The sequence below is a fragment of the Prionailurus bengalensis genome, chromosome E3 (assembly GCF_016509475.1).
Source record: "Prionailurus bengalensis isolate Pbe53 chromosome E3, Fcat_Pben_1.1_paternal_pri, whole genome shotgun sequence".
Taxonomy (NCBI): Eukaryota; Metazoa; Chordata; class Mammalia; order Carnivora; family Felidae; genus Prionailurus; species Prionailurus bengalensis.
This window is the reverse complement of record NC_057357.1, coordinates 7,672,667-7,686,815: the sequence shown is the minus strand read 5'-3', so window position 1 is coordinate 7,686,815 and position 14,149 is coordinate 7,672,667. Positions and strand designations below refer to the sequence as shown.

Below are 14,149 nucleotides of genomic sequence, written 5' to 3'. Positions count from 1 at the left end.
AAGGAAATGGCATAATCTCACCTGTGTTGTCAGAGCATCAGGGATGACTGGAAAGACAGGTGACCTGGGAGGACTGTGCACTACTGGATGCAGACACATTTAGACAGGAGCAATCTGGGTGGAGAAAAGGACCAGAGTGAGAGCATAATTTAGCTTTGGATGGTTGGGAGGATAAAGAAAAATCTGAAGGAAGGAGAGGAGGTGGAGGGAAGAGAGGTTGTTTTGGTTTTCTTTGGGGATGGGGTTGGGAGGGGGGGATCAAGCTGGAATCTGAACTCTTGATTCTAAGGGGTCTTCAGGACATTCAGGTGGAAATGCTGGGGGACAGGTGTGAAAGCGGTGTGAGATGACACAATAATTATAAGAGGGATCAGCAAACACAGTTGAAAGGAAATGCCACCCAGGGTTCCTGGCAGCCCTACAGTTTTTTATTTTGAGAGAGAGAGTGCACGCACACTTGCGGGAAAGGGGCAGAGAAAGAATTCCAAGCTGGCTTTCGAACTCATGAACTCACGAACTGTGAGATCATGACCTGAGCATAAGCCAAGGGGGGGGAGGCTTAACTGACTAAGCCACTCAGGCTACCCCAGCCCCTACAACTTCCTAAAGCTGCTGGGAGAACCTCTCCAAATCCGTTAGCATGGTACATAGTGCCCTCTCGTGACAATAAGGTGCAACTGCAGCTGAGCCTACAAGCTAGGGAGGAAATGTTTTTCTGAATCCTGAAGGCGGCAGTTCTGTCCCTTAGCTGAAGGAAATCTGACACTGATTCACACACTGTGTTTTAAGATCCTCATGTAAACACTGGGTGCTCAAGGGTCCAGGGAAGCTGACTGCTCGCTCAGTAAGTGCTGTGAGCCTAGGAGGCACCTGTGAGCACAGTAGGAATGGTTTGTGGACAGATGGAGGAGAAAGGCAAGGTCAAAGGGGTGTAGTTAAATGAGAACAGTGTGTATATTGAAATTATTTTGGGGTCACCCTCATGGTTCCACATTTCCTTTCAACTATTTTACGAAAAAATTTTTAATGTTTATTTTTGAGGGAGAGAGACAGAACGTGAGCAGGAGAGGGGCAGAGAAAGAGGGAGACACAGAATCGGAAGCAGGTTCCAGGCTCTCAGCTGTCAGCAGAGAGGCCCATGCCGATGCCAGGCTTGAACTCAACAAGCTGTGAGATCATGACCTGAGTCTAAGTCAGACGCAACTAACTGAGCCACCCAGGTGCCCCTACTTTCAACTATTAACATTAATAGTTAACAATCAATATTTAATTTTCCAGCCAGGCAGCTTTAGTTTGAATAAATTATCTGCCTGGGTGGTCCCTAAGAAACAGAACTACCTGGAAAACATTTTGCTTTGGGGTTCTTTCTTTTTTTAATCTTTCTTTCTTGTTTTTTTTTTTTTTTTAATTAATTTATTTTGTTTTTAGTACACTCCACACCCAACATGAGGCTAGAACTCACAACCCTGAGATCAAAAGCTGTGTGCTCCACTGACTGAGGCAGCCTGGAACCTCTTGCTTTGTGCTTCTTATCTCCTTCTAACTGGCCCTGTCACAGTTAGGGAAAGGTCATTTCAGAAGTCTGCACATTTCTTTTTTTTTTTTTTTTAATTTTTTAACATTTATTTATTTTTGGGACAGAGAGAGAACATGAACAGGGGACGGTCAGAGAAAGAGGGAGACACAGAATCTGAAACAGGCTCCCGGCTCTGAGCTGTCAGCACAGAGCCCGACACGGGGTTCGAACTCATGGACCACGAGATCACGACCTGAGCCGAAGTCGGCCGCTTAACTGACGGAGCCACCCAGGCGCCCCTGCACATTTATTTCATACTACACCCAGAATGTCCCAAATGGCAGAGACTTCCTGGTGGTAGGCTGTATCAGGATGAGGTTTGACTATAGTGAATGAGATTTCAAATGAGAGCGGCTTAAGCAAGACAGAGGATTATTTTTGTCACGTTTGTAAGGTCTGGGTTTAGGCAGTTCAGGGCTGGATTGGTGGTTCCACTGGCACCTGGTACCCTGATCCCTTCCAGCTTTCTGCTCTCCTATCACCAGGGTGTGGTTCTCAATGTCACAGTCCAAGATTGAACTCCAGGTATCACATCCATTCCCAAGGAGCAGGAAGAGGAAGACCAAAGGGGGGAGGACGGCTCACCCCTTCCCTGTAAGGGCCTGACCTGGGAAGTGCATGGAACACTTCTGTTGTCTTGAGGAGTGAATAAATTAATAGAGTTTTGAACAGCACTTGGCTTAAGAATGCCTTTCTTTCAATAACAACCATGATAGTAATACTTAACATAGCTAATAATGTTTGAATGCTTCCTATGTACCTGCTACTAAAGAGCGTTACCTGTGTTAGCCCACTTGACCCTCTTCAAGTGGGATATTTTCCACACTGGTGCTATTTCACAGACAAGCAAACAGAGAGATCATACAGTTATAAATGGCAGTTATAAATTCCAGTCAAAACCATTCAATTGTATTCCAGAATCTGCTTGCTTAACCAGTAAGCCATACTAACTCAGTGTACTCTGTTTTGTCTATATATATTTTTGGAGGGGTATTTAGTATTATATTAGTAACTTATTCCCATATCTAAAGACAAATTGTTCTCAGGCCACTGCAGCCTGGCCCGTGTTTGGTTCTCCAGACCCCTTACACAGCCTGGGTAGAGAGGAAGTGTGGATGGGATGTGGGATATGCCTGAAAGCTGGAGACAGAAGGGCTGGGAGAGTTCCTAAAGAGGAGTGGCAAATACCAGATTCAAGGTCAAAGATGGGAAACTCTGCTGCAAACAATAAGCTATATAAATTGGGACATCCTGCTCAACCCCCAGGAAAACATGTATTCATTCCTGGCTATTTTGTTTTTATTCTGTTTAAAGCTAATGTGGCTGGGTTTCTTTTTTATTTCCCACTATTTGTTGTTGGTGTGTAGGAAATCTATTGATCTCCTGTATTTGCTTGTCACCCACATTTTTGAACTCTATTTTAGTGAAGTGGCCATTGATTTTCTTGAGTTTTCTAGGTAGGAAGACGTAGCATCTGCTAATAAGTGTCATTCGTTTCATGACTGTCAATATTTGAACTTCTCACTTCCTCTTGTCTTAAGGAATTAACTTAGAAGTTCTAGAAAAATATTGAATAATTGTGGAAATAGGCATTCGTGATATTCCTGACATGAATGGGAATGTGCTAATGTTTCATAGAAGTATGGGAGCTGGTTTTTTTTTTTTTTTTTTAACATTGTATATATTTTTCCAGGGTAACAGAAACTGTTGGCGCTTACCTCCAAATAATCTTCCTCCTTCTTCTGTGCTAAAAAATGCCCTCTGATTTTGACAAGAATTGACAGAAAACTCTTAATCTCAGGGGCTCAGCCTGTGGCATGAAACTGACTTTGGTCGGTGAGATGTAAAGGGAGGTCGGCTGGGGGTGGGTGGGTCTGTCTTCCTAGGAAGGTTTTCCTCGGTGATAAAAGGCAGGAATTGTGGGAGGAAGAATTTAGGCCATTATCTCAAGGCGTGAGTCCTGACTTTGAGCTGAAGAAGGCTTCTGTCTCCTAACACCTAACACCTGCTGCAGTTATTATTGTGACCAGTAGGGGGCGACCCCAAACCCATAGAGGAGGGGGCTTGTTGTGCCCTGAGAAAAATCCCTCGTTTGAGCCATCTGCAGTCAAGCACGATATTCCTTGCAGCTGAGGGGCATTCCTAAATGACACATTTGTGCAGGAAGCCTCCTTCTGTCACTAGTTTATTCTGAGGTTTTGCCTAAAGTAGGCACTGGGAGTTGCAGTTCAAAGCCAAATGCAAGCCCTTGAGCCAGAGCAGGTGAGAGCTAGGAGTATCAGGTCAGCAATGAAGAAATTCTGGGGCAGCCACGGGGGAGAAGCAGATCCAGCGGGGCTTAGGAGAAGCATTCAGTCGGGTCTTTTCAGTTTGGGCCACCCGGGGTTCCTTCTTCTCTCTGCCAGCTCTTAGTTTAGGAATGGTCTATAGCAATTATTCACCTCTCAGGTAGAAAGCATTTCCACTTCCTGGAGCTCTCCTGCTGTCGGGGATCTACATCCAACCACCTTGGCTTCCTAGGTTCCAAGGGAGCTAACGCATTTCCTGGTACTTAGGCAGGAGGAGACCCGGCCCAGGTGCGCGCGGCCAGCCTGCACCTTTGCCTTTAGACCACGAGGGGGCGCGCGAGCAACGCTGAAGATGCGTCTGGAGAGCTTGAGAGGAAGGTCTGGGAGGAGGCTCTTCACCCAGGGTACGCAGGCAGGGTGGGGCCGTGTAAGGAGGCTAGAGGGAGAGACGAATGAGGTCTGAGCTGTAAGAGCGAGGAAAGACGCAGAAAGGAACAGCACGGATCGGTTTGGAGGCTGGTCTTGGGAGCAGCTACCCTGGGAGTGCAGGCAATACTATTGGAGGTGGATCATCTTGAAAATTCTTCCTTGGATGAGAAGCAGGAAGCTTCCAGATGCTCCAGCAGCAGGGATCAGGTGGAGTGAGCAATCAAGGGGACTGAGGCAGGAGGCCTGTGTGGGACATGACAGCCTAGGGAGGAGCGTGCTGCCAGAAGTGACTCAGATCAGACTCTACCCCACAGCTCATAGCCAACCTCTCAGCAAATTCAGTGCTCATCGGGTCCATCCGCAAGTCCCCGTAGGCTTGATCCCCAGAATATATCCTGACTCTGGCTGCCTATCTTGACAGCTACTACGACTGTGATCCAAGTCCTTCCCCCAGCCTTGTATCTAGTCTCCCTGTTTCCACTCTTGCGTCGCTGTGGTCTGTTCTTCACATAACAGCCAAAGGGATATTTTATTTTTAAAGTTTATTTATTTATTTTGAGAGGGGGGTAGGGAAAGAGAGAATTCCAAGCAGGCTCCGCACCGTCAGCGTGGAACCAGATGCGGGGCTCCAACCCATGAATTGCGAGATCATGACCTGAGTTGAAATCAAGGGTCAGAGGTTCAACCCACTGAGCCACCCAAGCACCCCAAAGGGATATTTTAAAAACCTAAATCAAATCATATCACCATCTTTGTTAAAACCTACCAGGCAGTGCCATTTGCAGTAGAACTCCTTCCCAAGGCTGACAAAGCTCTTATACAATCTGGCTGCTATCTGCCTTTTCAACATCTTCTCTTATGACTCTGCTCTTGTTCATGATGCTGGAGTCCACTGGTCTTTATTCTGCCTTTCAAGCACCATGATTGTTCCTGCCCTGGGGACTTGACCTTTGCTGTGCCCTCTGCCCCAAATGCTCTTCCCCCTGGTTATTCCCATCTTTGATTCCTTTCCTTTCACTTGGAAAGGGACAAAAAAGAGATGAGGTGATGGGGTGGTGTGGGATGCTTAGATAGTGTGGAAATTAGCTTCCCTCAGTGGCTTTCTGGAAATCTTCCCTGATTTTTCTATCTGAGGGATAGCATAGAAGGAGTATGTGTTGGAATTAGTGATCATGGTAGCGGTCATGGGAAGAGGTAAGCTTTGGGTTGAACCTTGATAGAGGGTATTGTTTCAGTAAACAGAATTGGGGCAAGCTCCAGGCAGGAAAGGGTGGTACCTACTTGTCCTGCTTGGTCTCCAATGCTTATTAGAGTACCAAGCAGAAAATCGATACTCAGTATAGAATACTTGAGTGAATGCACCAATAAATAAACAAAAGAAACAGGAGAAAACACTAAACATATCTGACAATCAGGTCTACTTGGCTGGCACAGCAAGACCTAGTAGCACGCTAGGCTGAAAAGGCAGCATTCAGCCAAACTGAAGAGGACCTTAACAGAGACTAGGGTTAAGTCTTGTAGCCCTTTGGCATCTCCTGCCCATCCCTGCAGTCTAGCTTGTGAACTGTTCCCAGAGGAATCTTCCAGAGAGACGAGGTAGTACTAAGGGACTGAGGAACTGCCAAGGAGATAGTTTGTGGCAGTGAGGCCCTCCTGGGGTGGGGCATCTTTAAAGTGCCCTTGAACTTAGGATCTGTTGCTGGTTCTCTGTTAGGCAGGTGGGAGGTGCTCAGGGAAGGACACACATTTGGTCCTCTGAGCCCTTTATCCTCCCTGGTGGGCCTGGGCATGCCCACGGCCTAGCCCCACTCTCAGTCACATCCCTTGTCAGGTCCCTGTGGCCCTCCATTCAACCATCTCATGCCCGACTGGTCAGGAACGATCTTTTTACCTCTTCTTGGCCAGCTGTCTTGGCCTTCACACCTCCTCTGAAATCTGAATCCCTCCAGGAAGTTTCTCTGGGTGTCTGAGTGGCTCTGTGTCCCTCTCCCCTTCCCCCACAGCTGGCCAGGACTGGGGTCTTCTGAGGTTCCCTTTCCTGACCCACTCCCAAGCCATGTCCCCTGTCCTAGGTGGGGTGGGGTCTCACATTTCAGTCTGCCTTAGCCCTGGCCTGTTCCTGTGGACTTTGGGTTTCCTTATTGATCTGAAATTCTCCCATCACGTGGTTTTCTTTATTTGTTCAGTGTCATGTGGTTTGAAATGTCAATGGCTATATTTTTCCCTCTTGACTATTGGGATATCCCCACCTGTAGCCCTATACTGTTTATTTGTTTGTGTTTTTGTCTCGGAGGAGAGGAATATGGATTTCACATAGACTGAAGAAGCTATTTCTCAGCTTTGATTTCCAAAATTGGTCAAAGTATCAAAAATAAAAAGTATAATCTTAAAATTTAGAGTTTCCAGAAAAATAAAAGAGTCAGCTTAGAATTCTGAATGCTTAATGAGCTCAGCTCAGCTCATTTCACTTGGAGAAATCCAGTGTAGAGGCTGAGGCTGGGAAGGAAAGGAAGGTCTCGTCATAGAGATTAGCTTAATGAAAAGGTCAAGTGTGAGCTCTGCTCTGTCTTTTGGGGTTTAAACCTGTGGATGGTGGTGGGTAACTTGGTTAAACACACACACACACACACACACACACACACACACGCATACAAGTGAACATCAGATTCCTGCTTTCCTGGGAGTATGTCCCGGAGAGAGGAAGCCTCTCGAATGAGCTATGGTGTGTGGCTCCAAGGCAAAATGGTGTGGGAATGATGGAGCGCTGGAATGGAGGGCAGTGTTTCACAGGGAGGAGGGAGGTCTGGGGCAACTGAGGCACAGAGGAGGCTTGGGTTTGTATTAAAGAGGTTCTCTAACCTCACAACAGATGGGACATCCACAGTGGGCTCCTGAACAAGGCCCAACGGACCAGGTGGTCCATGCCACGCTACAGTTGACACCCCAGGTCGTGATGCCCAGAAACGCTGCTTTGAGTCGATGCCGAGAATTTCAGATGAATCAGAGGCTTAGGAGCACAGGACGAATGGTAACACGTACTCATTATTTTTACTCCATTGCAGTTGAAAAATCTTCCTACACTGTGTGCTAGGCAAGGTGATTACTGTTGATTTGATTCTATAGATTAGATAATGGGGTTTTGCAAGAGAATTTAGCAGTGAGTCAGCTCAGTGGCCGGCATTCAAATCTTCTGTCCCCTGACTTCTCGCACTGTACCTGGGCCCCACTGGTCATGCCGACGGTGATTTCTAGAGCTCATCTTCTGGCGTTCCGCAGGAGGGGTGACTGCTGCACCTGAGTCCCCTTGCGGCTGTCAGCCCTGGTTCCCTGCTTCTTGTCCTACAGCCCAGTGAGGGGCTGGTCCAGGCTGCTGTGCACTATGCGACAGAAGACTGTGTTCTTAGTTCTCCAAGGGGAAACTGTCAAAGACACCCAGGACAGGTAAGTGCCGTTTCCACTGGGGAGAAGGTCTCCCCTCACCTCGGTCTCTACTGTATTGCCCCCCTGAATCCAGTGCAGATCAATATCTTGTGGGTAGAAGTCACTGGCCCAGCACTTGATTGTATCTTCTCCTGGGGTCCTGGTGATGGACATAGATGGGGGATCTGCGGGGGGACAGAGCATGGACATGGAGGGTGTGCCCTAGATGACTCCCTGCTCGTGTCCCTTCCCTCCACTCTCTGGGTGTTGGTGATGAGCAGAACTCCAAGTTTTGTGTCTGCCTCCCCAGGGAAGCTTTACAAAGATCAGGGAAGGCTGAGGGTTCCCATGTTGGATCATGGAATGACTGTGGCCACCCTCTTGCTCCCCTGTCCCTCCACCATGTACTGACATCTGATGGCAAGAAATTGTGAATGCCTCCATACAGTTTTTATTTTTTCCCAAACTTCTGAGTGGGCTTTGGGGCTCTCTCCTCTCCCAGGCTCAGCTCTAGGACTCAGTTCTGCCTGCAGCTCTGTCCATCAGATCCTTCCCTGCTGTATCCTGTAGGACCCTCGTTCTCATCGCCTCCCAAACCAACGTGTTAGCTTGTGCCGACCAGTCCTGTCGCAGGCAGGCATTTTACATGCCTGCCTCCATCCAGTGCCAAGCCAGGAGGCATCAGCATAGAGACACCACCATGGGATGTGCCTGAGATATTCCCTGGGTTCCCAGCCTGAGATCACCTTGGTCCTTCTCAGTTCAGCTCGGGAGGAGCGGGGCACAGGAAGTGGGGGGTACCTTGTCGGTCCAGGAAGGCCTTGCCATATTGCAGGTACCTCCGCAGCATCGCCGGGCACTCCTCTTCCAGATAGGCCTTGGCCCGCTGCACGTAGACCTCTTCTGCCTCCCACTTCCGCTTGGTGTTCAGAGCTGCTGGGTCCTGGGGGACCCAGCCTGGGATTTCTCTGTTGAACTCGATGAAGTTCTGTCCATCGTAGGCATACTTCCAGAACGCTCCACTGCTTTCGTTATTCAGGAGCTCACAGCCAAACCTTCCCTGAAAGGTGTGAGACCCTGTACCCTCCCCGGGCCCCCAGGAAGTGAGTCAGCCTGGCATCAACTCCATCTTAATAACTGCTATTCCTACACAGTTTGCAAAAACAGCAGGAAGAGTGGTTTTGGAAACCTAAGCACACGGTCCCTTAATCTTGACAAATGGGTTATGAGCCAGACATACAGCAGACAGAGACAGGGAAAGTTGCTTTGCTTTGGGTTTTAGGCCCGTCTGAGCAGAGAAACATTCTTCCCAGCTGGGGAGTATCAGGGAGCTAGAGACTAGGCACAGGATGTCTAGTCCCTGTGCATCATCTCATTTAGTGAACTGTGAATGCGCTGGGAGCTCTTTTTATATTTTATAAATTCTTTTTTTTTTAAAGTTTATTTATTTTTGAGACAGAGAGAGACAGAGCATGAATGGGGGAGGGGCAGAGAGAGAGGGAGACACAGAATCGGAAGCAGGCTCCAGGCTCTGAGCCATCAGCCCAGAGCCCGACGCGGGGCTTGAACCCACGGACCGCGAGATCGTGACCTGAGCCGAAGTCGGACGCTCAACCAACTGAGCCACCCAGGCGCCCCTATAAATTCTTTTATTAAACATTTTTTAATGTTTTATTTATTTAATTTTTTAAAATGTTTATTTTTGAGAGAGAAAGAGACAGAGACAGAGACAGAGAGTGGGGGAGGGGCAGAGAGAGAGGGAGACACAAAATCTGAAGCAGGCTCCAGGCACTGAGCTGTCAGCGCAAAGCCAGATGTGAGGCTCAAACTCATGAACCATGAGATTGTGATCTAAGCTGAAGTCAGACACTTAACCGACTGAGCCACCCAGGCGCTCCTATGTTTTACTTATTTTTGAGAGAGAGAGAGAGAGAGACAGAGACAGAGAGACAGAGAGAGAGAGACAGAGTTGGAGTGGGGAGGGGGCAGAGAGAGAGAGGGAGACACAGAATCCAAAGCATGCTCCAGGCTCTGAGCTGTCAGCACAGAGCCTGACACAGGCTCAACCTGAGTTGAAGTTGGACGCTTAACCCACTAAGCCACCCAGGTGCCCCATCGGAAGCTCTTAGAAACCTGACACAACCACACTGAAGTGCTGTCTCTGAGTGAAATAGAATTTCATGTTTAGAGTTTTATGCAGATTATGAAATGTCCCCCATTTCCCCCTCTCATTTCTAAGTGGAGCTGATGTCACCACTGGAGTAAATGTGATGTGATCTCTGCTTCCCTCTTCTCCAGAGTTTGATATCTACATTACAAATCTCGGAGGCCCCCTCTCTTCCCAGCGAGCCACAAGCCTTGGAAATCAGCCTCCTTAGGGAAGGGGACACATGTCTTCATTTTGGTGATAAAGGGAGGTGTTTACCCAATACTGATTAGCGCCGAGGGCACAGGTTCTCCTCTCAAGCTCCCTGGCCTCAACTGGCAGCTCTTTCCCCACCCCCAGCTGGCTTGTGCACCACCTTGGGCCTTTAACCTCTCTGGGCCTCTGTCTTCTCATCTTGGAGACAGCGATGGTGACAGTACTACTTTAGAGGGTGAGCGCGAGCATGACAAGTGTTAACACCCGTGCCTGGTGCCTAGCAAGTGCTCACTAAGTGTTTGCTCCCATCCTTTTTCTGCCACCCTGTGTTCATCTCTTTACCCTCTTTCCTCATAATTACTCGTGTCAACATTTTTATTCCAGCTGGCGAAATGTCTGCTGGTGTCTCTGGGCACTGTGCATCAATCACCCTGTCTTACTTCCGACACACTCACTGGGCTGTTTTCCTTACCCGGGCTTCCCATTCCTTATCCTTCAGATTTCTGCAAAACTCTGGCCTCCTTTAGGAAACTTTCAGGTTCCGTGTGGCTTCTTAGGCATTTTTGTACTCAGAAACCCATCTTTCGACGCCCGCCCTACGAAGACTTAGCATCAACAGTTTGCCAGCCTGTGACTGGCTGACTTGGGGAGCGGGCAGTGTGCAGGACTGCGTGCTGGGCTGGACACATGGGAGCCAGTCCTGGTGCCCTGCACTTTCCTGGCTCCTCAAATGCCTCCTACCACAAGTCCAGATGAGCCCTCATGGAGAGGAGGGCCTTTAGGATTCCCTGTACCTCTAACAGCATGTGGCTTTGAACTCAGTCCCCACTAGCTCCCGGTATGGGCCATGGTTGGTGCCAGGCACTTTCTCTCAATCATGCAACACATTTCATTTGAGCAGGTGTTACTGGCTGTCCTAGGGGATGGGACTAGAGGGGCGATCAAGACAGATGAAGTTCTAGCCTTCGTGGAATTCACATAGGTAAGTTTGATGGAATCTCTTGGAGATTCCAGTTTTGCCGATTCAGACCAGGCATTAAGATGCGTTCACTGTGAAATGGCTAGTGACTGGCTGGGCTGCGATGTGAACCTACGTCTGACCGACCCCAGGGTGAGCTCACTCTCTGCTCGACATCCCTGGGCAGGGGAGTCTGATGCCTTCTAAAGTGCCAGCCAGCAGCCCCAGACGGATTAGGGGTGTGGAGCTGAGAGGTCACATGTGCCTGGGTGAGAGCTGACTCTGACATCACTTCCTGTGAGAGCTGAGGTCTGGGAGTGAGGATGGGGACATGACAGGGCAGGCGGAGAGCAGCTGCGTTGTGGGGTGGGGGTGGGGAGATGCAGAATGTCCACATATTTCTACTCTGCTTTCTGTTCCTTGTTAGGGATGGGGATTAGTTCCATCCTGCTGATCCCTTTCCACTCACACCTGCAGGGCTAAGACCCTCCACCCCACCCTCCTTGGTCCACTGACCTTCTCTGTCCTTGTAATAGTCCATGATGTCCTGCAGAGTCTCCATGAAGATGCTCTCCCTGGCCTGCTGAAGTTCACTCTCCTTCTCCCAGTCCTCTATTCCTTCCATCTGGCTCCATGGGTCCAGGGGTATGGCCTTTCTGCTTTTACTGTCATAGTGAAAGAAGACCTGGTCATTGAGGTAAGCAGTGGCCTGGAAGCTAGGGAGGCTGTCAGTGGGCCTGGACACCCCGGTGTAGAGGAAGCTCAGACGGTAAGACCCTGAAAAAGAGGAAGAGACTTTGAAGTGTGGGGTCCATGCAGGCCCAACGTGGGGCAGCAGAGGGCCAGGAAGGGGGATGTGGTCGCTGCGCCTTGGCCTCTGCAGCCCACAGCCTCACCCCACTGGAGGCTCGCTCGAGTGAAAGGGCCCTCCCAATTCTAGGGATGGTATTTCAGAGACCATTCTGTAGCTTCACTACACTGTCTTGTCTTGGCACGAGACAACACAATACTTCTCAGCCCCCTTGTAGGTATATTGGGATCATGAGAGTGAGTTCTGCCAAAAGGGGATGTGAATTGTAGTGATGTCTTTCTTCTGGTCTCAGGCCCTATTAGTTGGTTTGTTGTCTCTGTCTCTTATTTAGGTGATGACTGTGGAGGCCTCAGGATAAAACAGAATCCCTGCATTCCCGAGTCACCCCACGGAAGACAGGAAAGTTGCCTTATCTGTATTCACTTTACATGAGTAAGAAATAAACAATGTGTTGGGTTAAGCCACTAACAACTTTGTTACTGGAGCACAACCTAGTCTAACCTAATCTAATACATATAGTTCGAATGTGTAGGAAGAATTTACCAGCAAACTCAGGAAATGACCTAGAATGGATCTAGGGCTCAGAATTCCCAGGGCTGTGCCTTATGTTTTGGTATAAGGCAGGGACTTGGAGAGGAGGACATCGCCATAATTAATTCATGATACAACTCACAGGGGTGTTAAATGTTAATCACATTTAGAAACTAATTAGCAAGAATAATTTCAGTACTTGAACTAGGAATCTGCCACATGACTACCAACATTATTAATTCAGTAGACCTCAAGTAAAGCATCTTACCCTTCATAATGTGGGTGGGCCTCACCCAATCAGTTGAAGGCCACAAGAAAAAAGCCTGGTCCCCCAAAGAAGAAGTAATTCTGCCTCCAGACTTCCTTTGGTCTCAGGACAGCAACACTGACTCTTCTCTGGGTCTCTACCTGCTGAACTAACCTGTGGATTTCAATTGTACAAGCCAATTCCTTAAAATCAATCTCTGTCTGGATATGCATCCTATTAGTTCTGTTTCTCTGGAGAACCCTGGCTAATACAAATTTTGGAGTAGGGTGTGATTAACATTCTCAAATAAAACCTATGTTCTCATAGTTTGTAAATGTAGCAAACTTAAAACATGCACACTTTGGCTTATATTTCTTCCCCCTGAGATTTTTGGCTGAGAAACAGCCTCATTTTCCTGTTCTAGAGTTGACTTTGGTTCTTTCAAGGTTCCAGCTGGCCTCTCTCCCAGTAACTTGCCTTCAGGGTTAACAGTGGCACTGTGGGGGGAGGGGACAGATTTCTTTCTAGAACCCTCCAGTTAACCTGCCTTCATATCTGCCCCTTGGGGTTGCTCTCTCTTCCCTGAGAGTCAGACAGATTCCTCCAGCCCTTGGAAGAAAGAAAAGAACAAGAAGTTCTACCTGTGTGGCTCCTGCCCCGTCCTGGCTGTATGACTCTGGCCAGGTCACTTCACCTCTCTGGTCTTAGTTTTGTTCATTTGTAAACTAAGGGGTTTCAGATCTTTACGGCCTCATTTAGCATGGGTCCAGAGGCTCCCTCAGTGCTTCTAGAAGTTTCTGAGCTGAGTTAGCTGACAGCCTTGGCCTCCCATTCACACAGTCTACTTGTGGATCACAGCTGTAGGAGGGGCCCTTCTCCAGCCCACCTGTTCCATTTATTACTTCCCCTCCGTTCTTCTCCAGAGCCACCCTTACTTCCTCACTCACCAGCTTGGGTCTCCTGAGGGACTGCAGGACCCAGAAGGAGCAGCAGGGACAGCAGGACAGACACCATCGTGCCCATTGTGCCTGACTGGAAGGTTCTGGACTGCCTTGGGTCCTGGAGCTCGGAGCAGACTACTTGGAGATAAAGCCAGGTGTAGTTATGGGAATGGTTGGGCTTTGAGCCCGGCCCAGGGAAGGCGACTTTGCAGGCCAATGAGAGTGCAGGACAGGCTCCTCCCCTGACAGTGAGAGAGAAGGATGCACAAGCCACCCTGGGCAGAGGCTGCACTCAGTGAGCTCAGAGACGGTGTGCAGATCGAGAGCTGAGACGGCTGATCTGCAGGCTGAAAGTCTGTGTATCCCCCAGGTGAAAGAACGCCAATGGCCGGGGGTTTCAGGTAGCAAATGCCTCTGCAGTCTATCATGACCCACCCTAGGCTCACTGTGGGGGCGGGGAGGGGACTTGGGTGTTGTCAGACCACCTCTGGAAAAGCTCTGCACCTGGCCAGAGCCTGGGCCCCTGGCAGAGCCCATCTAGGGTATGACTCTCTCTCTCTCACACCCAGCATCCCAGAGTTCTGTC

At 49.0% G+C, this 14,149-nt stretch overlaps 2 protein-coding genes across 2 annotated transcripts in view; both read right to left on the bottom strand.

Annotated features, from left to right (window-relative positions):
- ZKSCAN1 (zinc finger with KRAB and SCAN domains 1) overlaps nt 1–11,663 on the bottom strand; it is a 64,688-nt gene extending 53,025 nt beyond the window's left edge. The window contains exons 1-2 of the mRNA XM_043561231.1: nt 11,550–11,663; nt 22–114 (exon numbers count right to left, since the gene is read on the bottom strand). The gene's annotated coding sequence lies outside the window, so the exon portion shown is untranslated. The remainder of the gene's footprint in view (nt 1–21; nt 115–11,549) is intronic.
- AZGP1 (alpha-2-glycoprotein 1, zinc-binding) lies at nt 7,318–13,722 on the bottom strand. The gene is made up of 4 exons (XM_043561264.1): nt 13,570–13,722; nt 11,550–11,810; nt 8,515–8,790; nt 7,318–7,898 (listed from the first exon to the last, which is right to left on the bottom strand). The coding sequence occupies exons 1-4, from the start codon at nt 13,643–13,645 to the stop codon at nt 7,633–7,635; spliced, it is 879 nt and encodes a 292-aa protein (XP_043417199.1). The 5' UTR covers nt 13,646–13,722; the 3' UTR covers nt 7,318–7,632.
- Nucleotides 13,723–14,149: the final 427 nt, after the last annotated feature.